Consider the following 24,557-nt stretch of genomic DNA (forward strand, 5'->3'; position numbering starts at 1 on the left):
AGTCACAGCTCGCTCAGAGAGTCACAGCTCTCTCAGAGTCACAGCTCGCTCAGAGAGTCACAGCTCTCTCAGAGTCACAGCTCGCTCAGAGAGTCACAGCTCGCTCAGAGTCACAGCTCGCTCAGAGAGTCACAGCTCGCTCAGAGTCACAGCTCGCTCAGAGTCACAGCTCAGAGTCACAGCTCGCTCAGAGTCACAGCTCGCTCAGAGAGTCACAGCTCTCTCAGAGTCACAGCTCGCTCAGAGTCACAGCTCGCTCAGAGTCACAGCTCAGAGTCACAGCTCGCTCAGAGTCACAGCTCGCTCAGAGAGTCACAGCTCTCTCAGAGTCACAGCTCGCTCAGAGTCACAGCTCGCTCAGAGTCACAGCTCAGAGTCACAGCTCTCTCAGAGAGTCACAGCTCGCTCAGAGAGTCACAGCTCTCTCAGAGTCACAGCTCGCTCAGAGTCACAGCTCTCTCAGAGTCACAGCTCGCTCTGAGTCACAGCTCAGAGTCACAGCTCAGAGTCACAGCTCAGAGTCACAGCTCGCTCTGAGTCACAGCTCAGAGTCACAGCTCAGAGTCACAGCTCGCTCTGAGTCACAGCTCAGAGTCACAGCTCAGAGTCACAGCTCTGAGTCACAGCTCAGAGTCACAGCTCAGAGTCACAGCTCAGAGTCACAGCTCGCTCAGAGTCACAGCTCAGAGTCACAGCTCGCTCTGAGTCACAGCTCAGAGTCACAGCTCGCTCTGAGTCACAGCTCAGAGTCACAGCTCAGAGTCACAGCTCGCTCTGAGTCACAGCTCAGAGTCACAGCTCAGAGTTACAGCTTGCTCTGAGTCACAGCTCGCTCAGAGAGTCACAGCTCTCTCAGAGTCACAGCTCGCTCAGAGTCACAGCTCTCTCAGAGTCACAGCTCGCTCAGAGAGTCACAACTCACTCAGAGAGTCACAGCTCTCTCAGAGTCACAGCTCGCTCAGAGAGTCACAGCTCTCAGAGTCACAGCTCGCTCAGAGAGTCACAGCTCGCTCAGAGAGTCACAGCTCGCTCAGAGTCACAGCTCAGAGTCACAGCTCGCTCAGAGAGTCACAGCTCGCTCAGAGAGTCACAGCTCTCTCAGAGTCACAGCTCGCTCAGAGTCACAGCTCGCTCAGAGTCACAGCTCGCTCAGAGTCACAGCTCTCTCAGAGAGTCACAGCTCTCTCAGAGAGTCACAGCTCGCTCAGAGTCACAGCTCTCTCAGAGTCACAGCTCTCTCAGAGTCACAGCTCGCTCAGAGTCACAGCTCGCTCAGAGAGTCACAGAGAGTCACAGCTCACTCAGAGAGTCACAGCTCGCTCAGAGTCACAGCTCGCTCAGAGTCACAGCTCGCTCAGAGTCACAGCTCGCTCAGAGTCACAGCTCGCTCTGTAAATCCACCACCAGCTAAAGTAAAGTGAGGCTAACGGTCTAAACTTGGGATAGTTCTTATCTTCTTTCATTTGTTGGTACCTAAAAGAGGGATGTTGTGTTTGTACATTAGGTGTACATTTTGGGAATTTGTTGACATAATATATAAAGTGTTCAAAGAGAAAGTGAGAAAGTGAGTCAGGATATATAAGTTTGACTTCTACCGACTTCTAGCTGTGTGTTTACACACACACACACACACACACACACACACACACGTATACATCTCGTGATCTTGTTATCATTGACCCTCAGATGGACAGACAAACCTTGAGGACAGAGACGACGAGCAGCGATTGGCCGGCCTGGATGGCGATGGTGCTCAGAGCAGTGACAGAGCGTCTGCTTCCCTCGTGCTGTCCTCCTCCTGTCTCCTGCTGTCCTCCTCCTCCTGTCTCCTGCTGTCCTCCTCCTCCTGTCTCCTGCTGTCCTCCTCCTCCTGTCTCCTGCTTTCCTCCACATGTCTCCTCTGTCTCTCCGGTCGTCATCTGCACAGACTGAATCCAGATCCCTGTTATTGAGAAGGACCCAGTATCCTCTGGGACCTCTGAGACCTGTCTTTAAACTGTCTCTGTCCTCTTTGTGTAGAACTCGTATCTCTTAGAGTTTCTGTTCTATTATATTTTCTGTTTTCATCGTTGGAGTGAACACGTAAAGTTCCCCAAACTGTCCAAATCGAAGCAGTCTGCAGACCAGCAGCCGGACTCACTGCAGACCAGCAGCCGGACTCACTGCAGACCAGCAGCCGGACTCACTGCAGACCAGCAGCTGAGGTCCAGCAGCTGGACGAGGACAGACCAGTTTTCTGCAGAACAAAGACAAAGAGACACACGGGTTCAGTTTGTGAGGGAAAGTTCACACTGAGCTGATCTTCTTCTGGAGCAGAAACCAAAGCATTCAGACTCAGAGATCCCGCTCACATCAAAACGCTGAATCTGACCATCTGATCGTCTGATCGTCTGATGATCTGATGATCTGATGATCTGATGATCTGATCGTCTGATCGTCTGATGATCTGATCGTCTGATGATCTGATCGTCTGATGATCTGATGATCTGATCCTCTCTGAGGTGAATCTGAGCTGCTGTCAGAGTATGACACGCTAACATTAGTTAACCCTTTAAAACTTCAGCACATTGGGGTTTTTTTGTTTGTTTTTTTAACACTGGGAGGAGGAAATGTGCAGCTTGACAAGAAATTACTCAAAATAAGCATGAAATTAAAAAACAAGACTAAAATAAAAAGAATTAGTGTTAATGTACAAACATGTGTACATATTTCCATGACATGATTTTAAACATGTAAATGTATATTTTATAAAATTGTTCCTTATGTTTTTTTTAAACTTTAAACATAACTTATAATAACTTTATCTCTCCTTTTTTAAAAAAACAAACCACAGATTTCAGGTCATTTTCTTATCATTGGGCACCTCGTGCCAAGTTTATCGTGTTTTTTTAAAGAAACCAACACATCTGTCAGGTTTCAGGTTTTAATGTTTGCAAAGAACACTGATGATGGTCCAGGTGTTAAAGGGTTAACATTCAGCGAGCAGCTAAAGTGGTGACTGAGAGCTCCAACAGATTTAGATGACATGTGATCTCTTTACAGCGGCTCGTGGAAACCACCGCTGCCGCCACAGCCGCACTAAATATACCGACGCACGGAGAGAGAACCACCAGATCAATCAGTCAATCACTCCAGCTCATTATCAATGCCAGCTGCAGCTAAAGATTATTCTCATCATCCGTTAATATGCTCACGGCTTTGTCATTAACCCTTTGAAACCTGAATAAACTGGTTTGATTTCTTTCATGGGAGAAAGCAACAAGCAACTCAACATCACGTGGCTCAAAAATTAGCCAAAAAATAAATAGAAAAGAAAAGTTATAAGAAAATTACCCGAAAATAAGCACAAAAGATAAATAATTTTATATATGAAATTTTTATAATTATCAATACATTTTTGTGTTTTAAGGGTCAGGGTGTGTTTTAAGGGTCAGGCTGAGTGACGGAGGGTCAGGGTGCATTTTAAGGGTCAGGGTGTGTTTTGAGGGTCAGGGTGAGTGATGGAGGATCAGGGTGCGTTTTAAGGGTCAGGGTGTCTTTTAAGGGTCAGAGTGCATTTTGAGGGTCAGGGTGTGTTTTCTGGGTCAGGGTGTGTTTTGAGGGTCAGGGTGAGTGACAGAGGGTCAGGGTGCGTTTTAAGGATCAGGGTGTGTTTTGAGGGTCAGGGTGTGTGACGGAGGATCAGGGTGTGTTTTAAGGGTCAGGGTGTGTTTTGAGGGTCAGGGTGCGTTTTGAGGATCAGGGTGAGTGACAGAGGGTCAGGGGTGCGTTTTAAGGGTCAGGGTGCGTTTCGAGGGTCAGGGTGAGTGACGGAGGATCAGGGTGCGTTTTAAGGGTCAGGGTGTGTTTCGAGGGTCAGGGTGAGTGACGGAGGATCAGGGTGCGTTTTAAGGGTCAGGGTTCGGCTGGTGCTGTGTTTTAATTTCAGTTTTTGAGTTTGGATCATGGTGTTTCAGATCTTCGTGTGAGTGGAAGAGGACTCGTCTGTCTGCGTGTTTTTGTCTTAAATGTCGAGTTTGGTGTGGACGAGGTCAGCAGGCTGCTTCACACTCACACGGAAACTTGACTGTTTTTTGTGTTTTATTCTGAAAGTTTTTTTTCCATCTCAAAGTTATCTTTGCTTTAATTTGCTTGATTTCCTGCAAACTTTAAGCCTGAATACAGTCTTTATAAATGCAGCCAGCTGTACCTGCCGGCTGTATTAATGGTTCATACATCATTCACTGATGCTTTATTGATCAGTTAAAGGTCCCATATTGTAAAAAGTCAGATTTTCGTGTGTGTTTTGTGATAAAAAGCAGGTTTAGGTGATGAAGAAATACAGAAAACGGGACTTTAAAGGTACAAGGTAGAATAGATGAAGCAGTCAAGATTAAGATTTGTCCTTCAAATGAGCCGTCAGGACTCCTGTGACGCTGTGATGTCACAAATATAGGATTTAAAGTCAGTCATTTTACTGACTGCAGTGACGGCACAGAGACGCAGACGAGGAGGATGCAGAAAGTGAAGATATTCAGACAGTCTGAGGCAGATTTTGCGTTTCTCAATATTAAAGCAGGTAAACGTGTTCCGGTAGACAGCCAAAAAACACGCCTGACCCTGAAAATGAGCAGAAAAGGACTTCTAAAGACGTCGCTTTGAGCTCGGCTGGTTGAGAAGCAGTTCAGTGTTTATGCTTTTTATTTGGTATTTTAAAGTTTTTAATGTCACTCGTCTTTTTTATTAGGCTATCCTCATTTTTCACAACCTAAAAAGCTAAAAGTCTGACTGACAGTTTACAGCTAGGAGCAAATGATTCGTCCTTACTGGACTCTAATACTGGACTTCATGATCTTAAGACTGCAAGAAAATAGTTTCCACTATGTCAACTCATCTTTTTTATTTTTTAAATGCCATTATTTATTTATTCAACAAATTAATAACATTTTAGACAATACTTTCCAATAGGATATTACTAATGAAAGATCAAACTATTTGATTTGATATGAGCAGAGAGAGGGAACCAAATGATGGAAATGAAAAGCAAAGCAAATAATAACCTTTAAAAACACGCCTGCAGTTATGTCATTTAGTTTGTCTTTAACTCTGAGGAAGAGGATTTAAAACTGTGATTGATCAGCAGAAAGTGACAAACATCTTTCATCTCCCTTTAGCTCAAATAGTTTCTGAATTCAGTCATTTTTTAATTATCAGTTTAATGTTTAAATATTTAGTTTCTCTTTAAAAGACAAACAAAAAAGTCTTGTTTCCCTGAGCAGCTCTTAGCAGCGATGGACTGTTTTCACCAACTCAAAATCCCAAAAATGTTTCGAACTTTTCCTTCGAGCTTATCTCAAGGTTTGAGGTTTAAGATTTAAGGTTTGAGATTTAAGGTATAAGGTTTAAATTTTGAGATTCAAGGTCTGAGGTTTAAGGTTTGAGATTTAAGGTTTAAGGTTTAAGGTTTGAGGTTTGAGGTTTAAGGTTTGAGGTTTGAGGTTTAAGGTTTGAGGTTTAAGGTTTGAGGTTTGAGGTTTGAGGTTTAAGGTTTAAGGTTTGAGGTTTGAGATTTAAGGTTTAAGGTTTGAGGTTTGAGGTTTAAGGTTTAAGGTTTAAGGTTTGAGGTTTAAGGTTTGAGATTTAAGGTTTAAGGTTTGAGGTTTGAGGTTTAAGGTTTAAGGTTTGAGGTTTGAGATTTAAGGTTTAAGGTTTGAGGTTTGAGATTTAAGGTTTGAGGTTTGAGGTTTAAGGTTTGAGGTTTGAGGTTTGAGATTTAAGGTTTGAGATTTAAGATTTGAGGTTTGAGGTTTGAGGTTTGAGGTTTAAGGTTTGAGGTTTGAGGTTTGAGGTTTAAGGTTTGAGGTTTAAGGTTTGAGGTTTGAGATTTAAGGTTTAAGGTTTGAGATTTAAGGTTTGAGGTTTGAGGTTTGAGGTTTGAGATTTAAGGTTTGAGGTTTGAGATTTAAGGTTTGAGGTTTAAGGTTTAAGGTTTGAGGTTTGAGGTTTAAGGTTTAAGGTTTAAGGTTTGAGGTTTAAGGTTTGAGATTTAAGGTTTAAGGTTTGAGGTTTGAGGTTTAAGGTTTAAGGTTTAAGGTTTGAGGTTTGAGATTTAAGGTTTGAGGTTTGAGGTTTGAGATTTAAGGTTTGAGGTTTGAGGTTTAAGGTTTGAGGTTTGAGGTTTGAGATTTAAGGTTTGAGATTTAAGATTTGAGGTTTGAGGTTTGAGGTTTGAGATTTAAAGTTTGAGGTTTGAGATTTAAGGTTTGAGGTTTAGGGTTTGAGGTTTGAGGTTTGAGATTTAAGGTTTGAGGTTTGAGATTTAAGGTTTGAGGTTTAGGGTTTGAGGTTTGACATTTAAGGTTTGAGGTTTAGGGTTTGAGATTTAAGGTTCGAGGTTTGAGGTTTGAGATTTAAGGTTTAAGGTTTGAGATTTAAGGTTTGAGGTTTGAAATTTGAGGTTTGAGGTTTAAGGTTTAAGGTTTGAGGTTTGAGATTTAAGGTTTGAGGTTTGAGATTTAAGGTTTGAGGTTTGAGATTTAAGGTTTGAGGTTTGAGATTTGAGGTTTGAGGTTTGAGGTTTAAGGTTGGTTTGACTGTAATTGAGAACACGTGAACCCATGAAAAGAACAAAACCAGTCACTCGGGTCCAGCGGCGTAAAAAAGACTAAATAACTGACAAAATCAATAAATTGAGAAATAACTCCATAGCTCAGATTTCCGTGACTTTTCCCTCCGAGCACTCGGAGCACATTTATCTGTACTCCTTTTAAAACCAGCAGACAGACAATATAGAAACTATAAATCAAAGCGTAATGACGGTACCTGAGGAGCATTCACGGAGATCAGGACGTTTCCCCGCCGACACTGTGGAGACACGAAAACACTGAGAGACTCACAGAGACACTGAGAGGGACAGAGAGGGACTCAGAGAGGGACTCAGAGAGGGACTCAGAGAGAGACAGAGGGAGGGAGGGACAGAGGGAGGGAGGGAGGAAGGGGAGGTAAAAATAGTTGTGTGGTTTGCAGTGAGATTATCGCAGTGCTGAATGACAGCGAGACATCTGTCCTCCATAAACAAACACTGGTGTCTCTGCTTCAGGGACACACACGCCGTAAATACATCAGCAGCACATCAACTTCATCAGGACGAGACACTCGCTCTGACGAGCCGTCACACTGCTGCTCTGCTTCCACTTTTTAGGGACTGTTTGTTATTGATGAGGGGAGGGGGTGGTGTATAAAGAGGGACGCCTGTCAAATATGTTTTAAGCAGTGGGCGGGGCTTATGTTGTCATTTTGGGTTTAGGGGAGGGGCATACAACTTGGCTGACAAGGGCTGTGTTTTGTATTTATTTACAGCTATTTTTCAAAGGAAAGATAACTTAAATGTTTTGTTCAAAAAATTCAGGCGCTATTTTTTCTTGAAAAACTCTTTCATTATCTATAAAAAAATAATAATTTTTTTTTAAAACTCAAATGGGCAGTTGGGCAGTTTTTTGTCTTCTGAAGATTGTGTTGATTTTTGCCAACAGACTTTTGGTGCATTCAATTTGCACGTATAAAGCAGCACTCAGTTTTTAACCATTCACACACACACACACACACACACACACACACACACACACACACACACACACACACTGATGGCACAACCATCAGGAGTTCAGTCGGCCTTCGAGGTTACCGAGGAATCTTCGACACGTGGTCGGAAGAGCCGGCCATCGAACCGCCGACCCTCCATCAGAGGACGACCCGCTCAGCCTCTGAGCCGCAGTTAGATCAATCAGCTCCACGCCATCAAAACTTTGGTTTTTATTCAACTTTACATAAAACACAGGCGACCTTTGACCTTCACATGAGCCCGACTCACGGCTCAGACTGGAGGATCGTGGGAAATGTAGTGTGTCACGGCTCAGGGGTCAGAATGTAAACACAAGAAAATATGAATACAAAATATAAACATAAATAGAAAAGAATAAATAAGTCAGTAACATTCGGTGGAGTTTCTCCTTCGGACGGACTTTTAACTTTAAAGCTTTAAAAACGGATCAAACAGCAGCTTCAGTTCTTGTTTCGTTATAGCGAGCTCGTGTGTTCGTATGAACCCGTCTGAGCGTTAACAAACTCGTCTTCCTGTAAAATCTGAACTTATCAATTATTAATAATAATAAACTCTGCGAGAACTTTTAGAGAAGAGAAGTTTCGATGCCATGAAAACCATGAAATATGGTCTCAGATCGCAGCGCTTGCTCTCTGTTTCCTGAACGCCGCCTGCGTCGTGTTTCGTGTGATGTTTAATGTCCTTCTAAAAAAACTGTAAAATATTTAACCGTTTCCACAGCGACAGCAAACTGTCTGTTTGGTCCGAAGCCTCAGTTAAGAGTTTTTTTTTTACTTTCAGGTGTTACGATTGGCTGAGGGACAGCCTGAGCTCCTCCTCCCTCAGGCTGCGGTCCAATCGCTGCGTCTCAGACTCCAGGACGGACGGGATTGGGCGGCGCGTGACGGCGTCCAGCGAGTCGGTGAGGTCGTGCCTGAGAGAGAGCAGCCATTGGCTGTTCCTGGAGGACTGCTGGATGAACTCCGCCCTCTGCCGCTGGTCCAAAGCCAATGAGAGACGGAGCTGACTCACCTAAGGGGAGGACACACGGGGACATCATCAGCATCCGCCCGACACACCGACACACCTGAGAATCTTCTTCTGTGTTACCTGCTCCTCCAGCTCCCTCACTCTGCACCGCAGCCTCTCTTCTTCTGTGGTGTCTGCAGACAACTGCACAAATACAACGACCACAAAACGCATCATTCAGGTGAGTCAGTCAGACGAACACGTTTATAGAAGTCCAGTTTGACTCAGACTGAGGACACAATTATTCCACTTTTTATAACATCATGTAAACAAACTGACTGATATACTTGTGTGTGTGTGTGTGTGTGTGTGTGTGTGTGTGTGTGTCTCACCTGAGATCTGCTGCTGTCAGTCAGCTGCTGTCTGAACCTCGAACGCTCCGCCTCCACCTGAAACACACAAACACACTGAGTCACATAAACCACAGAGCCAGCCCCTACAGAACCACAGCCACAGAACCAGCCCCTACAGAGCCAGCCCCTACAGAACCACAGCCACAGAACCAGCCCCTACAGAGCCAGCCCCTACAGAACCACAGCCACAGAACCAGCCCCTACAGAACCACAGCCACAGAGCCAGCCCCTACAGAACCACAGCCACAGAGCCAGCCCCTACAGAACCACAGCCACAGAGCCAGCCCCTACAGAACCACAGCCACAGAGCCAGCCCCTACAGAACCACAGCCACAGAGCCAGCCCCTACAGAACCACAGCCACAGAGCCAGCCCCTACAGAACCACAGCCACAGAGCCAGCCCCTACAGAACCACAGCCACAGAGCCAGCCCCTACAGAACCACAGCCCCACAGTCAGCCCCACAGAGCCAGCCCCACAGAGCCAGTTTTTTGTTGTTCATTCATTTGAGTGCCATTGTGTGTCTCTCCCTGTCTCAGTGTGTCTCTCCCTGTTTCTGTGTGTGTCTCTCTGTCTCACTGTGTCTCTACCTGTCTCAGTGTTTCTCTACCTGTCTCAGTGTGTCCCTTAGATTGTCTCTGTCTCTCTTCAGCTTGTCCCTCTGGTTTTCCAGGTGAGTGTTCTTCCTGTTCAGTCGTTTCTGGTCCAGCTCCAGTTCAGCCACCAGACGCTGCAGGACCACCAGTCTGTCCCCAACAGCCTGCTGAGACACACAGACAGACAGTCAGGTTGCCAGGTGTGAGAGACAGACAGCCTGTTCTCGCTGAGACACTACACTAACCTCTGTGTTAGGCCCCGCCCCCGGGCTCTGCTCCTGTTGGTGGGAGCTCTCCCTGTAGCCAATCAGAGCGGCCTCCGTTCGCTCCAGAGCCAATAGGACGCGATCCCTGTCCTTCTCCAGCTCCTCTGTCCTCTGAGTCAGAGTGTACACCTTTACAACAAACAAATAAGCAAATAAACAAACAGTGTTGACCAATAATACTGGATCAAAACATTCACACAGAGACAAAGGCAGGTTCTTCGGTTTGATTCGATTTTATTGTGTTATTTCTCTTTTATATATTTTTAGCGTGCCAAAGTTTTTTTTGGTGTTTGTCTTGTTTTCAGTTTTGTAAAGTGAAGCTCTTTGGGGTGTGTGTTGTGAATCAAAGGTGCTTTATAAATAAATTAGTTTAAAGTTAAACTTATATAAAAAAAACAAACAAACAAAAAAATAATAGTAACCTACACATGATGAAATAGAATACACAAAGTAAAAATATTTAAAGTTTTTTTTCCTAAAATATTGTCAGAATTTTGTCACTGTAATGAAGATACTCGTTAAACGTATTAGAGATGTTTATCTCCTCTTCTCTTCTTTTGACTTTTGTGGTTTATTATTTCTTTTATATTTATATTTCTTTTATTTGTTTTCCTCCTCTGGCCTATCTGCAACTTATTTAGTTATAGTTATAGTATCCAAGCGCTCTATAATAATTTCATTTGATTCGATGTATTTATTTAGATTTATCTATGTTACACTGTTAGCACTCTCACGTCTCATCTATGAGAGGTGTTACACAAATAAAGATTATTATTATTATTATAATCAATACAGATGTTTACCTCCTCTTCTCTCTGCCTCAGCAGCCTCCTGATCTCCTCCTTCTCCTGCAGCACAGAGGAGATCTGCTCCTCTTCCCGCTGCTCCTCAGGAAATAAAAACATTTTAATTTGATGAAAGTAATGCTAACGTGTTTTTACAGAATAAAACTTTTTAGAAAAATAAAATAACACCTCCTGCTCACCTCTCCTCCTGCTCCTCCTCCCTCCTTGTCATCCACCCCTTGCTGTCTCCTCCTCTGTCCAGGCATCTTCTCTATCTCCTCCATCCTGGCTCTGACCTGGCTCAGCTCCTCCCTGCTCTCCTGAGTCTCCCTCCTCGCCTCCTCCACCCTGGACCTCCACTCACTCTGCGTCTCCTCTTCTCTCTCCCTGAGCATCTGGATTTCTCTGGACAGGGCATTCAGCTTCACTTCTTGCTCCTCCTTCATCTCCTCCACTCTGCTCCTCCACCTCTCCTCTGCCTCCCTCCTCTGCTCCTTGGCATCCTCCTTCGCCTGTCGGGCCTCCTGCAACTCCTCTGTCACCTCCTTCCTCCTCCTCTCCAGGGCCTTGGCTCTGGCTCTCAGCTCTTCCACCTCTCCTCTCTGCACCTCCTGGTTCTCGTCTCTTAAGCGCTGCGCCTCCTCCTTCTTCTCCTGCAGGGTGCTCCTCAGACGCTCCCCCTCTGCGTGGCTCTCCTGAGGAGGAGCATTGAAGCAGTGGTTAGCTTAGCTTAGCATGAAGACTGGAAACGGAGGGGAACTGTTAGCATGTTGACATGTTGGTCTGACACAGGACAGTAACTGAGTACTTTACTTACTCTCAAGTACTTCAACAGAGCTTTGTATTTACTTGAGTATTTCTAGTGGATGTGACTTGTTTGAGTACTTCCTTCTTCACTGGTGGTGACATCCAGTGTACTTGGAGCGCCCTCTGCTGGAGCCTCTGATACTGGTCTCACTGGTTCTGATGGTTAAATTGAACCTGCAGTATGTAGTACTTACTGCAGTACTGATACCTCTGGCTGTACTGTCTAAAGTGAACCTGCAGTATGTAGTACTTACTGCAGTACTGATACCGCTGACTGTACTGTCTAAAGTGAACCTGCAGTATGTAGTACTTACTGCAGTACTGTTACCTCTGACTGTAGTATCCAAAGTGAACCTATGTATTTGTAGTATCTAATGCAGTACTGATACCTCTGCCTAGGAGTAGGGTTACCTGCAAGAGGAGTAAATGTACCTGCAGGAGGAGAAACTGTACCTGCAGGAGGAGTAACTGTACCTGCAGGAGGAGTAAATGTACCTGCAGGAGGAGTAACTCTACCTGCAGGAGGAGTAAATGTACCTGCAGGAGGAGTAAATGTACCCACAGGAGGAGAAACTGTACCTGCAGGAGGAGTAAATGAACCTGCAGGAGGAGTAACTGTACCTGCAGGAGGAGTAACTGTACCTGCAGGAGGAGTAAATGTACCCACAGGAGGAGTAACTGTACCTGCAGGAGGAGCTTCAGCTTGGTCATCTCCTCCAGAGCGACCCTGAGTCCCTCCTTCATCTGCTGCTTCTCCTCCTCCTTCTCCTTCACCTCCTGCTTCACCTGCTCCCTGCTCCTCCTCAGATCACACACCTGGACCATAAACAGTTTTCTGAGTTTCTGATGATAATTGATAAGAGACGTATATTTGTGTATAGTGTGAGTGTGCTGTGTCTATACAATACATATATATACTGTAGTACTTTTGTGTACTTGTGTGTACTGCAGTGTTGGTGTACCTGTGTCTGCAGGGAGCTCAGGTTCCCCACCATCTCCTCCATGCTCTGCTGCACTCCTCTCAGCTCCTCCTGGGCCTCCTCCCTCCTCCTCTGCTCCCGCTGCACCTCCTCTCTGACAGCTGTCACCTCCTTCTCCGTCCTTATTAACTTCTCTTGTACCTGCTCCTTCTCCATCTGCACCTCCTCTGTGATGGCCCTCAACTCATTCTTGGTCCTCCTCAGCTCCTCCTGGGCCTCCTCTCTCCTCCTCTGCTCCTTCTGCACCTCCCCTCTGACAGCTGTCACCTCCTTCTCCGTCCTCCTTAAAATCTCTTGTACCTGCTCCTTCTCTATCTGCACCTCCTCTGTGATGCCTCTCAACTCATTCTTGGTCCTCCTCAGCTCCTCCTGAACCTCCTCCCTCCTTCTCAGCTCCTTTTGCACCTCCTCTCTGACAGCTGTCATGTCCTTTTCTGCTCTGAATAACTTCATTTGTACCTGCTCCTTCTCCCTCCACTCCTTCTGCACCTCCTCTGTGGTGACATTTAACTCATGCTTGGTCCTCTTTAGCTCCTCTTGTATTTCCTCCTTCTGCTTCCACTCCTTCTGCACCTCCTCTCTGAGAAACGTTACCTCTTCTCTCCTCTTCATCAGCTCCTCCTGCATCTCCATCTTCTCTCTGTGTTGTTTTTGCACCTCCTCTCTAACTGCAGACACCTCCCCCTCACTCTCGGTCCTCCTTTGCTCCTCCTGTAACTCCTCTCTCTGCCTCCACTCCTCTTGAGCCTCTTTCCTTTCCCTTTGTTCCCTTTTCATCTCCTCTCTGAGAGCCGTCACCTCCCTCTCAGCCCTCCTCAGCTCCTGCCGTACCTCCTCCGTCCTCCTCTGCTCCTTCTGCACCTGCTCCTTGAGGGCTGTTATCTCCTCCTGGGCCATTTGCTTCTCCCTTTGTTCCCTTTTCACCTCCTCTCTGACAGCTGCCACCTCCTTCTCTGTCCTCCTCTGTTTCTCCTGTATCTCCTCCTTTTTCCTTTGTTCCCTCATGACCTCCTCTCTGAGCACTGACACCTCCTCCCTTCTCCTCACCAGCTCCTCTTGTGTCTTATCCCGCTCTCTCTGCACCTCCTCTCTGAGAGCTGTCACCTCCCTCTCCCTCCTCCTCAGCTCCAGCGACAGTCCAGCCTTCTCCTCCTCCAACTCTCTCACTCTGGACCTCCCTCTCTCCTCCACCAGGAGGTGCTGACCTCTCTCAGCCTCCACCAGTCTCACCTGCTCCTCGTTTACCTCCCTCAGCTCATCCTCCAGCCTCCTTTTCTCTTCCCTCACCCTCTGCAGCACCTCCTCCTCTCCCTTCCTCCCCTCCTCTGACTCCTTCAGTTTGTTTTCTAGCCTCCTCTTCTCCTCCTCTTTCCTCTTCAGCTCCTCTCTTTGCTCCTGCACCTCCTTCTTTGTCTCCTCCCATCTGTCCTCCAGCCTCCTCCTCTCCTCCCTGGCTCTCCTCAGCGCCTCCCTCTCTTCCTCTAGCTCCTCCTCCACCTCTCTCACTTTCTCCTCCAGCCTCCTCTTCTCCCCCTCCACCTCTGTCAGCTTGCTGTCCAGCCTCCTTTTCCTCTCTACCTCCATCCTCCTCAGCACCTCCCTCTCTCTCTCATCCTCCTCCTCCATCTCCTCCAGCGTGGTTCTCAGCCGCTGCACCTCCTCCTCTCGCTGCTTCAGCATGTGGCTGAGCTTCACCACCTCCCTCATACTCCCCTCTGCCTTCTCCCTCCACTCCTTCACCTCCTCCTCCAGCCTGTTCTGGGCCTCCTCCCTCTCTCTGGCCCTCTTCCTTGCTCCTTCACTCTCCGCTCGCACCTCCTGCAGCTCCCTGGCCTGGGAGGAGACCCTGCTGTCTTTTTCTCCTCCCTCCCTCCTCTCTTTCTCTAGGAGTGCCCAGGTTTCTTTCAGCAGTGCCTCCAGCTGCTCCTCCCTCGCCTCCTTCTGCTTCAGTTTATCGTTCGCTTCCAGACGGTCCCTTTCTCCTTTCTCCCTCTGCTCCTCTGCCAGCTTCAGCTGCTCCTTCAGCTCCTCCACCTCCTCCTCCCTCTCCCTCACGGCGTTCATCTGTCGCTCCAGGCTGCGCTCCCTCCGCTCCACCTCCTCCTTCATCTCCTCGCACTCCTCCTTTGCCACATTCAGCCTCACCCTCAGCAGCTCCACCTGCCCCACCTCCTCCATCAGCCTCTCCACCTCCTCCTCTGCTCTCCTCACTTCACCTCTCAGTTGCTCCACCTCCTCCTCTGCTCTCCTCCTCTTCTCCTCCTCTTCGTCTCGCTGTCTCTCCTTCTCTCTTGCCTCCTCGGAAGTTTCTCTCCTCAGTCTATTAATCTTCTCCTCCGCCCTCCTCCTCAATTTCTCCTCCTTCTCCTCTTCCTTCCTCCTCCTTCTCTGCTCCTCTTCATCTTGCTGTCTCTCCTTTTCTGTCACCTCCTCTTGTAGTTTGGAGGTTTCTCTCCTCAGTCTGTTGATCTCCTCCTCTGCCCTCCTCCTCTTTCTCTCCGCTTCCTCTCCTTCACTCCTCAGTCTTTCCACCTCCTCCTCCCTCTCCTCCTTCTCTCCCTCCAGTCTCTCCATCCGGTCACAGAGTGCCTCGATCTCCTCCTCCCTCCTCACCTCCTCCTCTTTTGCGCTGATCTCCCCTCTCTTTGCCTCCTCCTCCAGTCTCTCCTTCTCGACCTCCGCCTGCTGTATTCTCTCCATCATGAGGCTGACTTGCACCTCCCTCTCTGTCACCTCCTCTGTCAGCCTCTCTACCTCCTTCTGTCTCTCCCCCTCCTCCTCCATCAGTCCCTCTACGCGCCTCCTCAGGGCCTCCACCTCTCCGTCCCTCGTCCCCAGCTCCTCGCTCAGTGCCTCCCTCTCTCTCTGCCAGGCCTCTCTCTCCTTCCCTTCTTCCCTTCTCCTCCTCCTCAGCTCCTCCACCTCCTCCGTCAGCCTCTCCACCTCCTCCTTCAGTGCCTCCTTCTCCTCCTTCAGCGCCTCCCTCTCCTCCTTCAGCAACTCCCACTCATCCTCTCTCCTCCTGCTGTCCTCCTCTCTCCTGGTTGTCGTTCTCTCCAGCTCTCCTCTCAGACACTCAATCTCCCCTTCACAATAAAAGCACAAGAAACTGATGTTAATATCACAAATACCATTAACAGTAAAAACAACAATAATAATAATAAAACAATGATAATTACAACAACAATAAAGACAACAATAACAATAATGATGATAAAAATATAAACTTTATTTATGTCGTACCTTCCATATGAGGAATAAAGGCATTCTAAGCACAGACTGCTGAAAATCGAATGATGATTTCTGTTTTTACAGTTATTGGCTGATAAATCGGGTCATTTTTGGTGATTTTCGAAGAAAACATGCCTTCCAAACCTGCAATCTCACCGGTTTGGAAAACATCACCGAAACAAAAAAAAAAAAACAGCTACAAAAATTTAGAAAGAAGGAAGGCGTGTCTCATTATTAACTGCTTATAAATTTTAAAAAAATACACAACAAATATTTTTTATATTTTCTTTTTCTAAAAAAAACAAAAAACAAAAAACACCCCAAAAATTCAAGAACAAATTAAAGCCAGAAGTTTTTCAAGTAAAAAAACAAAAAAACTATTTGTGGGGAGGAAAAAAAAGGTATTTTTTCCTCCCCACAAACAGTGAAAGCAGTGAGGTTCAGGAGCTTCTGACCCTCAGAGGACGAGATCAGCCGCCGGAGACAGGGACGATCAATGATCATCATTGGCATGTGATGTCATTGTTATTGTTTACAAACAGCTGCTGACGCGTAAGTGACATGTCACACTAGAGGCCCACACTGTTGTGTTAAACCTCTTTGGTTTCTGTGGTGCCAGCATGCTGTCTAAAATCTCACTCTGCAGACACATGATGCTGCCGCCTGATTGGTTATTCACAGAGACACATGGCAGCACCATATACGAGATATTTTGGCTTTATTTTTGCACAGTGGGAGGAAGCGGAGACGTCACATTTCTTTGTAGTGTTACGGTCTGTTGTTTCTATGGCGATGGCGGGTGTGTGACGGTGGGACTCACTGACCCTGGAGCGTCTGTTTGGACTGCTGCAGAGTGTGAATGTGCGTCATCAGCTGACATCGTTCCACCTCCGACTGAGAGAGCTGCTGCTGCTGCTGACTGAGCTGCTGCTGCTGAGACACCGAGACACACCTGAGGAGACAGAGACACAGAGACACACCTGAAGAGACAGAGACACAACTGAAGAGACAGAGACATGGAGACACACCTGAAGAAACAGAGACACACCTGAAGCGACAGAGACACAGAGACACACCTGAAGCGACAGAGACAGAGAGACACACCTGAAGAGACAGAGACACAGAGACACACCTGAAGAGACAGAGACACAGAGACACACCTGAAGAGACAGAGACACAGAGACACACCTGAAGAGACAGAGACACAGAGACACACCTGAAGAGACAGAGACACAGAGACACACCTGAAGAGACAGAGACACAGAGACACACCTGAAGAGACAGAGACACAGAGACACACCTGAAGAGACAGAGACACAGAGACACACCTGAAGAGACAGCGACACAGAGACACCAGGCGGGTTTACATGAACCCTCAAACTGTGCAAATGTATATTACAAATTTTAAAATAAGTAATGGAAACATGTCAATTTTGAAAAAAAAACTTTTATATCTTTTCTAGGTCACAAGATGCTGCAAGGAAATAAATCTGCTAATGTTTTGAACATCCATCGCCATGGTTACTGGGATGTTATCACCAGAGAAGTCACATGACATCCCTCAGTGGAAACAGTCATCTCCACGTTGACTTTTATCAGGTTTTGTGCAGATGCTGAGATTTAACAAACACCAGATTTATGCCGCAGTGTGAACGTGAAGTCAGACATCACACAGTGTCCTCCTGTCCTCAGGAGACACTGTGGGGACTCACACAGTGTCCTCCTGTCCTGGACTCACTTTTATCATGTCAGTCAAACATTTGCCTGGCTGATCCTTTTTGAAGATATTAAAACAGAAGAACATCTGCAGTAAAAGTACACCACCTGTGTATTTGTACAAATACAACAGATGAGCATCAGTGCAGGTGCAGTATTAGTACACCACCTGTGTATTTGTGTGTGTATTACCTGAGCTCCTGCAGCTCCTCCTCCAGCTGCTCCTTCTGTCTCTGCAATCTGTCCTGCTCCTCCTGCAGCCTCCTGCTCTCCCTCTGCTGCTCCTCCTGCAGCCGGTCTCTCCTCCGCACCTCCTCCCCCACCTGCCGCAGCTGCTCCTGCACCTCCTTCAGCTCCACGCACACCAAGACATGCTGGGAGGACAGCTGAGGAACACACGCACACACATCATACACGCCACATGACACAGGTGAGACCAGGTCACATGACTGTCACCTCCTCCTCTTTACCTCCTCCAGCTGGCCTCCATCCCTCCCTTGCTCCTCCATCAGACAGACCAGCTGTCTCTCCTTCTCCTCCATGTCTTTTTCAAGGTCTGTCTCTCTGTCTCTCAGCTGACGGACTGCAGAGGCGTCCTCCTCCCTCTGAGCTCTGAAAACACAAAATACACCGTCACTAGAATTCAATGTTGTTTATTATCAGTGATTCAATGTTTATATTCAACGATTCAATGTTAATATCCAACGATTCAGTGTTTATATTCAATGATTCAATATTAACATTCAATGATTCAATGTTTGTGTTCAATGATTCAATGTTTATATTCAATGATTCAATATTAATATTCAATGATTCAATGTTTATATTCAATGATTCAATGTTTATATTCAATGATTCAATATTAATATTCAATGATTCAATGTTTATATTCAATGATTCAATGTTTATATTCAATGATTCAATATTAATATTCAATGATTCAATGTTTGTGTTCAATGATTCAATGTTTATATTCAATGATTCAATATTAATATTCAGTGATTCAATGTTTGTATTCAATGATTCAATGTTTATATTCAATGATTCAATATTAATATTCAATGATTCAATATTAATATTCAATGATTCAATGTTTGTATTCAATGATTCAATGTTTATATTCAATGATTCAATATTAATATTCAATGATTCAATATTAATATTCAATGATTCAATGTTTGTATTCAATGATTCAATGTTTATATGCAATGGGTCAATGTTAACATTCAGGTTTCAATGTTGACATTGAAACCTGACTGTTGATGACGTGGCGTAAAGCAGGCTGACCTGAGCTGGCTGCAGTCCTGGTTCAGGGCTTTGACCTCCCTCTGCAGAGCACTGACCTCTGACCTCTGAGCCTGCAGCTGTGATTGGCTGTCAGACAGCTCACACTCCAGCTGCGCACACACACACACACACACACACACACTAATGTGATGCCTTTGACCTGGCAGCATCTCAGATAGATAGACAGGTGAGACAGGTGAGAGGGGACAGGTGAGACAGGTAAGACAGGTGAGGGGGGGACAGGTGAGACAAGTAAGACAGGTGAGGGGGGACAGGTGAGGCGTACCTGCAGCAGCTGTTTGTTCAAGTGTCTCTTATCTGATGCAAGAGACGAATTCAGGGCGGCCATCTTGTCCAGAGCGTCACGTCCCTCCTCCACCTCCCGTCTCAACACACACTCAGAGGACGAGAGACACAACACACTCTCCCTGCACTGGAGGAGGAGGCGAAGACAGAGAGGGAGGACACAGAGGAGGAGACAGAGAGGGAGAAACAGAGGGAGGACACAGAGGAGGAGACAGAGAGGGAGAAACAGAGGGAGGACACAGGGCATAAGAGGACATTATCATTATTATTATTGTTGTTGTTGTTGTTTGTTGTTATCGGCTGTACTTTCTGCAGGGCGTCTCTGGTGTCAGCAGCTTCTTCTTCTGCTCTCTGTGTGTCCAGCTGCTGTCTCTCCAGCGCCCCCTGCAGGAGGACAGAGGAAAAAAGAGCACCAGCCTCAGGTCACTTGTAATGACATTTAGGTATTTCTTTTTTCGGTAAAAATGTTAGCATTTTATTCTTTTTTTTGTATTTTCTTTGAAAAACGATTTGCAAACAATTTGGCTTTTTCTTCCTCTAGATTTTTTTTGGCTTTTTCTCTGAAAAATTTTGGAGAATGTTTTTCTTCAAAAATTTGGGTAATTCTTTTGTTAGCAGACATCTAGGTGTTTTTTTCCCTGTATTTTTTTTTCGTGTTTTTCTTTTCTTTAGCGATTTTTTTCTTCTTTTTTTTCTTCTGTCTTTTAAAGTTCTGGACTTTTTCTGGAAAAAACGTGTTTGCACAGTTTTTTTCCAAGAAGACATTTTGACTGTTTTTTTTAACTGTAAAAATTGTTAATGTTTTTTTTTCTTTCTTTCTCTGACAAATTTATAGTTTTGTTTTCTTGAAAGGTTTTTGTGGTTCTTTTCTTAAATGGCTCGGCCTCTGAGTGATGAAGTGTCCGACCTTAAGAGCGTGGATCTCCACGCGGTGCAGAGTCTCTCTCTCCGTCAGCTGGACGTTCTCCAGCAGCTCAGCCTCCACTCTGAAACAAAAACACCGTCAGCTTCTGACCCACCGACACACAAACATCTGATTTATCATTTCTGCACACAAATCAGAGCACCGTCCAAGTGTTTGAGTCTCCAGCTGTCTGTTAATGTCCTCCTGTCTGTCTCTGTCCCTCCTCAGCCTGTCTCTCTCTCTCTTTACCTCCTCCTCCCTCCTCTGCACCTCCTCCACATGCAGACGCAGTGAGGACAACGTCTCCTGCTCACTGTGACACACACACACACACACACACACACACACACACACACACACACACATTTATTAGAACGTTATAATGAGCTGCAGCCATTAAATTCAGAGTGAGCGAAAATAAAGTTTATCAGTTTGAACATGAAACATCTGACACCTCAAACAACATCTTTCTCGTGCATTCACACCTTTGAAATCCAAACAGATTAGTTGGATTTCTGTTAAAAACGCCAGAAAAAAGGCACTGAGCAGCTTGGCAGGAGATGTCCCAAAAACTGCAAGAAATTAGGAAAAGAAAATTACCTGGACATTTACTTTGTAAAAAACAGAGAGAGAAATTATTAGAAACAAGTTATTTTTTAGAAAGGGAAAAATGTCCGGTTTTTATATTCATAATTATTAATATTAACTATATTGTTTATTTATTTTCCTTTTTTATGTTATACATTGCTTCTTTTCAGTTTTAGCTAAATTCCAGGTAATTTTCTAGTAAATTTTAAAAATGAGCAGCTCCACAGTGTGTGTGTGTGTGTGTACCTGTTGAGCAGCTCCAGAGTGTGTGTGTGTGTGTGTGTGTGTGTGTGTGTGTGTGTGTGTATCTGTTGAGCAGCTCCAGAGTGTGTGTGTGTGTGTGTGTGTGTGTGTGTACCTGTTGAGCAGCTCCAGAGTGTGTGTGTGTGTGTGTGTGTGTGTGTGTGTGTGTGTGTGTGTGTGTGTGTGTGTGTGTACCTGTTGAGCAGCTCCAGAGTGTGTGTGTGTGTGTGTGTGTGTGTGTGTGTGTGTGTGTGTGTGTACCTGTTGAGCAGCTCCAGAGTGTGTGTGAGCTCCAGTTGTGTGTGTTGTGTGTGTGTCTGCAGCAGCTGGTTGTCGTCCTCCAGCTGTTTCAGTCGCAGCTCCACGGCCATTTTCTCCTCGCCGAGCCGCCGTAGAGAAAGCTCCGCCCCCTGAATCACACACACAAACACACACACACAGGTAAGAGGTCACTGACCCCTCGCTGACCTATGACCTGCAGCAGAGCGTGTGAGACTGACCTGCAGTTCCTGGTGTCTCCACTGCAGGGCGCTCTCAGCATGAGACAGGACAGACAGCAGGGAGGACAGGTCCAGACTGAGGACACTGTCTGAGGAGACGCACACAGAGCTGCTGCTGGAGGAGGTGCTGCTCAGGACTCTGGACTGGAGACACAACACACACACACACACACACACACACACACACACACACACACACACACACACACACACACACACACACACACACACACACACACACACACTGAGCTGTAGTGTCTAAACTTCTGTAAAAAGTTTACACTATTTTTACTTTTTGTTAAAATTTGGGTGATTTTTCTTCTTAGAAATTTTTTTGTGTTTTTTCCTCAAAATATTTTTGTCAATTAGTTTTTCTTGAAGATAATGGACATTTTTAAAGAAGAATGCGTTTTAGTTAGTTTTAGTGTTTTAGTTTTAGAAAATGTTAAAAGTTTTGGGTGTTTTTTAAAGACACTTTGACTTTTTTCTTAAACAGGCTAATTTATTTTCTTCAAAAAGGTTTGGCATTTTTTTTCTTTAAAGATGTTGGCTTTGTGTCTCTTTAAAACTTTCAGGCATTAAATTAAAAGTTTAGCTGATTTCTTTTAATTATTGGTGTCATTTTTTCTTGAAAGGTTTTTGGGAATGTGTTTGCCTTTAAAACAACATGACTTCCAACGTTTGGTGATTTCTTTCTTTTTCCTAAAAACCTTTTGGCAGTTTCCAAGTAAAATAATGAACCTTCCAAACCTTTGGGCCAAAATAATAAATAACTCCTCTAAACCTGCAGACAGACGTCCGGGCTGAGCCCTCAGTGTCCTCAGATCCTAGAGACGTCCCCGGCTGACCGTCCCCGTGGACTCGTCCGCTCCTCCACACAGCATGACTCACCAGTTTGACCACAGCCTGACTGACAGACTGAAGACTCCTCTCTGTGTCTCTGTGTCTCTCCTCCTCTCTGTCTCTGTCCTCCCTCTGACTGTCCTCAGCCTGCTGCAGACAGCGAGACAGCTCCGAGATCCTGAGAGACAGACACACAGACAGAGAGACAGACACACAGAGAGAGACAGACACACAGACAGAGACAGACACACAGACAGAGACAGACACACAGACAGAGAGACAGACACACAGACAGAGACAGACACACAGACAGAGACAGACACACAGACAGAGAGACAGACACACAGACAGAGAGACAGACACACAGACAGAGACAGACACACAGACAGAGACAGACACACAGACAGAGACAGACACACAGACAGAGACAGACAGACAGAGACAGACACACAGACAGAGAGACAGACAGACAGACAGAGAGACAGACAGACAGACAGAGAGACAGACACACAGACAGAGAGACAGACAGACAGACAGAGAGACAGACACACAGACAGAGAGACAGACACACAGACAGAGAGACAGACAGACAGACAGAGAGACAGACAGAGAGACAGACACACAGACAGAGAGACAGACAGACAGACAGAGAGACAGACAGAGAGACAGACAGTGTGATCGTATTTTATTCTATCTAAAATTTTATGTAGTTTTCATTGTTCTGAGTGAAAAAAATGAACTTTTGTCTGACTGAGGAGGAGGAGGAGGAGGAGGAGGAGGAGGAGGAGTATTTACCGCTCTGTCAGCTGAGAAACTTCAGTCTCATGGAGAAGCTTCATCTCTGAAATGTCTCGCTCCTTTTCCTCCTCCTCCCGCCTCCTTTTCTCCTCCTTCTCCTCCACTTTGGGCTCCAGCTCTCCTGAGCAGAGAGTTTCCAGGTTGAAGGAGGAGATGAGAGGAGGAGGAGATGGTGAGGAGTCTAGAGGGGGGAGAATCAGGGTGGAGGACAGAGGAGGAGAGGAAGGAGGTGGGGGAAGGTCAGAGAGGGGAGGAGCGGGAGGCAGAGAGGAGGAGGAGGTGATGGGAGGAGCACTGAGCCTCAGGGAGGAGGAGACGGAGTCACAGCCAGAGAGGAGAGAGGAGGAGAGACGAGAAAACTCCGCCCTCAGCTCCCACAGGTCCCTGCAGACACAGACACATGGCAACTTTCAACAGGTGTGTCAACTTTGAACAGGTTCATCAACTTCCAACTGGTTGGTCAACTTCTAAAAAGTTGGTCAATGTAAATCAGGTTGGTCAACAGACCGCCTCACAGTGTCTTCTGTCTGCACTTCAGCAGTTTTTAAATTTTTTAAATTTCTGTTTTTAAGTGTAAATAATGTTCTGCATTAATTTGATATTTTATATCTTTCCTCTTTCACTTTCTTTGTCTTTTTAAACATCATTTTGAATATTTTGTTGCTCTTTGAGTTTCTCTGAGTTGCCGTGTCGGCTGAAACGTGCTGTGGGGATAAAGTTGGCGCTCACCTGTCGGCGGCGGTCTTGACGGTGTGACAGTGGCGTCTCAGAGCGACCACAGACCTCCACAGTGACAGCAGCCGAGCCTGCTGCTGACCCACCTGACCCAGACGACCCTGCACATGAACACAAACAAACAAACTTGTTGTCTTGTTTTAGTCTACAGAAATGACGGAGGTCAAAGGTCAGACCTCTCTCTCTCTCTGCCAGTCATCCTCTCTCTGCTCCGCCTCCTCCACCGCTCTGCTCCAATCAGCTGTCAGCTTCTGGAGGTCCGCCCTCAGCGCCTGGTTGGCCTGCTCTGATTGGCTGAGCTGCTCCCGGAGGAGGGCGTTAGTGTCAGCTAGACCCACTGACCTGAAGACACACACACAGGTGAGACATTCACACAGACACTAACACACACACACACACACACACACACACACACACACACACACACACACACACACACACACCAAACACATGCGCACGTGCGCACACACACACACAGGGTGTGACACGCACCTCTGCTGTTCCTCCTCCAACCTGATGAGGGCGCTCTCCAGAGAGCTGCTGTGTTCATCTCTGATTCTCCGCTGCAACACAAACACACAAGTACTACACAACAAGTACTGCACCACCAATGTAGTAGTACTGTAGTAGTACAGTATTATTAGTGGTAGTAGTTTAGTAGTAGTGATAGTAGCACTAAAGTAGTAACATTATAGTATTAATAGTTGTAGTACTGTAGCTGTATAGTATTATAATTATTAGTCGAAGTCGTAGTAGATAGGGCCGGGTGATAAAGCAATGATGATATTAATCACGATATAAGGATTGAAATATGAGACGTAGTCAACAGAATATCGATAGAAAGTATTCCAGCCGTGTTCTGACAGACAACACGAGCAGCCGATGATCATAAGAACAGAGCCGCGGAGAACCAAACGCAGTGACGGACTCTGACTGTCGAACAGCTGAGTGTTTGACAGCCACAGCGCTGACACAGACACATCAGCAGAGGTGAAAGTGACTTCTTTAGACT

The 24,557-nt window shown here is 46.1% G+C and overlaps 3 protein-coding genes across 3 annotated transcripts in view; all 3 read right to left on the reverse strand.

Moving 5' to 3' along the window:
• The window catches only part of ccdc141 (coiled-coil domain containing 141), a 40,962-nt gene extending 38,814 nt beyond the window's left edge, over positions 1-2,148 (reverse strand). The window contains exon 1 of the mRNA XM_088083825.1: positions 1,701-2,148. Within this exon, the coding sequence (XP_087939951.1) occupies positions 1,701-1,919 (219 nt within the window). The 5' untranslated portion in view covers positions 1,920-2,148. The remainder of the gene's footprint in view (positions 1-1,700) is intronic.
• A 5,628-nt stretch (positions 2,149-7,776) lies between these two features.
• LOC148188612 (centrosome-associated protein CEP250-like) lies at positions 7,777-10,741 on the reverse strand. The gene is made up of 6 exons (XM_088083824.1): positions 10,626-10,741; positions 9,802-9,951; positions 9,571-9,720; positions 8,941-8,997; positions 8,690-8,752; positions 7,777-8,611 (listed from the first exon to the last, which is right to left on the reverse strand). The coding sequence occupies exons 1-6, from the start codon at positions 10,725-10,727 to the stop codon at positions 8,384-8,386; spliced, it is 750 nt and encodes a 249-aa protein (XP_087939950.1). The 5' UTR covers positions 10,728-10,741; the 3' UTR covers positions 7,777-8,383.
• A 3-nt stretch (positions 10,742-10,744) lies between these two features.
• LOC121948669 (uncharacterized) overlaps positions 10,745-24,557 on the reverse strand; it is a 17,159-nt gene continuing 3,346 nt past the window's right edge. Inside the window, exons 5-22 of the mRNA XM_088083821.1 lie at positions 24,038-24,108; positions 23,722-23,887; positions 23,540-23,646; positions 22,808-23,194; positions 22,061-22,190; positions 21,170-21,313; positions 20,931-21,079; positions 20,002-20,151; positions 19,842-19,920; positions 19,241-19,318; positions 18,915-19,061; positions 18,629-18,738; positions 17,812-17,953; positions 17,534-17,727; positions 16,450-16,577; positions 12,377-15,480; positions 12,099-12,230; positions 10,745-11,302 (exon numbers count right to left, since the gene is read on the reverse strand). Of these exons, the coding sequence (XP_087939947.1) occupies positions 10,760-11,302; positions 12,099-12,230; positions 12,377-15,480; positions 16,450-16,577; positions 17,534-17,727; positions 17,812-17,953; positions 18,629-18,738; positions 18,915-19,061; positions 19,241-19,318; positions 19,842-19,920; positions 20,002-20,151; positions 20,931-21,079; positions 21,170-21,313; positions 22,061-22,190; positions 22,808-23,194; positions 23,540-23,646; positions 23,722-23,887; positions 24,038-24,108 (5,961 nt within the window). The 3' untranslated portion in view covers positions 10,745-10,759. The remainder of the gene's footprint in view (positions 11,303-12,098; positions 12,231-12,376; positions 15,481-16,449; positions 16,578-17,533; positions 17,728-17,811; positions 17,954-18,628; positions 18,739-18,914; positions 19,062-19,240; positions 19,319-19,841; positions 19,921-20,001; positions 20,152-20,930; positions 21,080-21,169; positions 21,314-22,060; positions 22,191-22,807; positions 23,195-23,539; positions 23,647-23,721; positions 23,888-24,037; positions 24,109-24,557) is intronic.

This window comes from Plectropomus leopardus, chromosome 10 (genome assembly GCF_026936395.1).
Source record: "Plectropomus leopardus strain MGB_pleo_1.0 chromosome 10, ASM2693639v1, whole genome shotgun sequence".
NCBI lineage: Eukaryota > Metazoa > Chordata > Actinopteri > Perciformes > Serranidae > Plectropomus > Plectropomus leopardus.

Coding starts and splice junctions, on each gene's coding strand:
- LOC148188612 (XM_088083824.1), bottom strand. CDS start 10,727: ATGTTTTTATTTCCTGAGGAGCAGCGGGAAGAGGAGCAGATCTCCTCT. Junction 9,952..10,625: donor TGAGGCAGAGAGAAGAGGAG/GTAAACATCTGT, acceptor TTTGTTGTAAAG/GTGTACACTCTGACTCAGAG. Junction 9,721..9,801: donor GGGCGGGGCCTAACACAGAG/GTTAGTGTAGTG, acceptor GTGTCTCAGCAG/GCTGTTGGGGACAGACTGGT.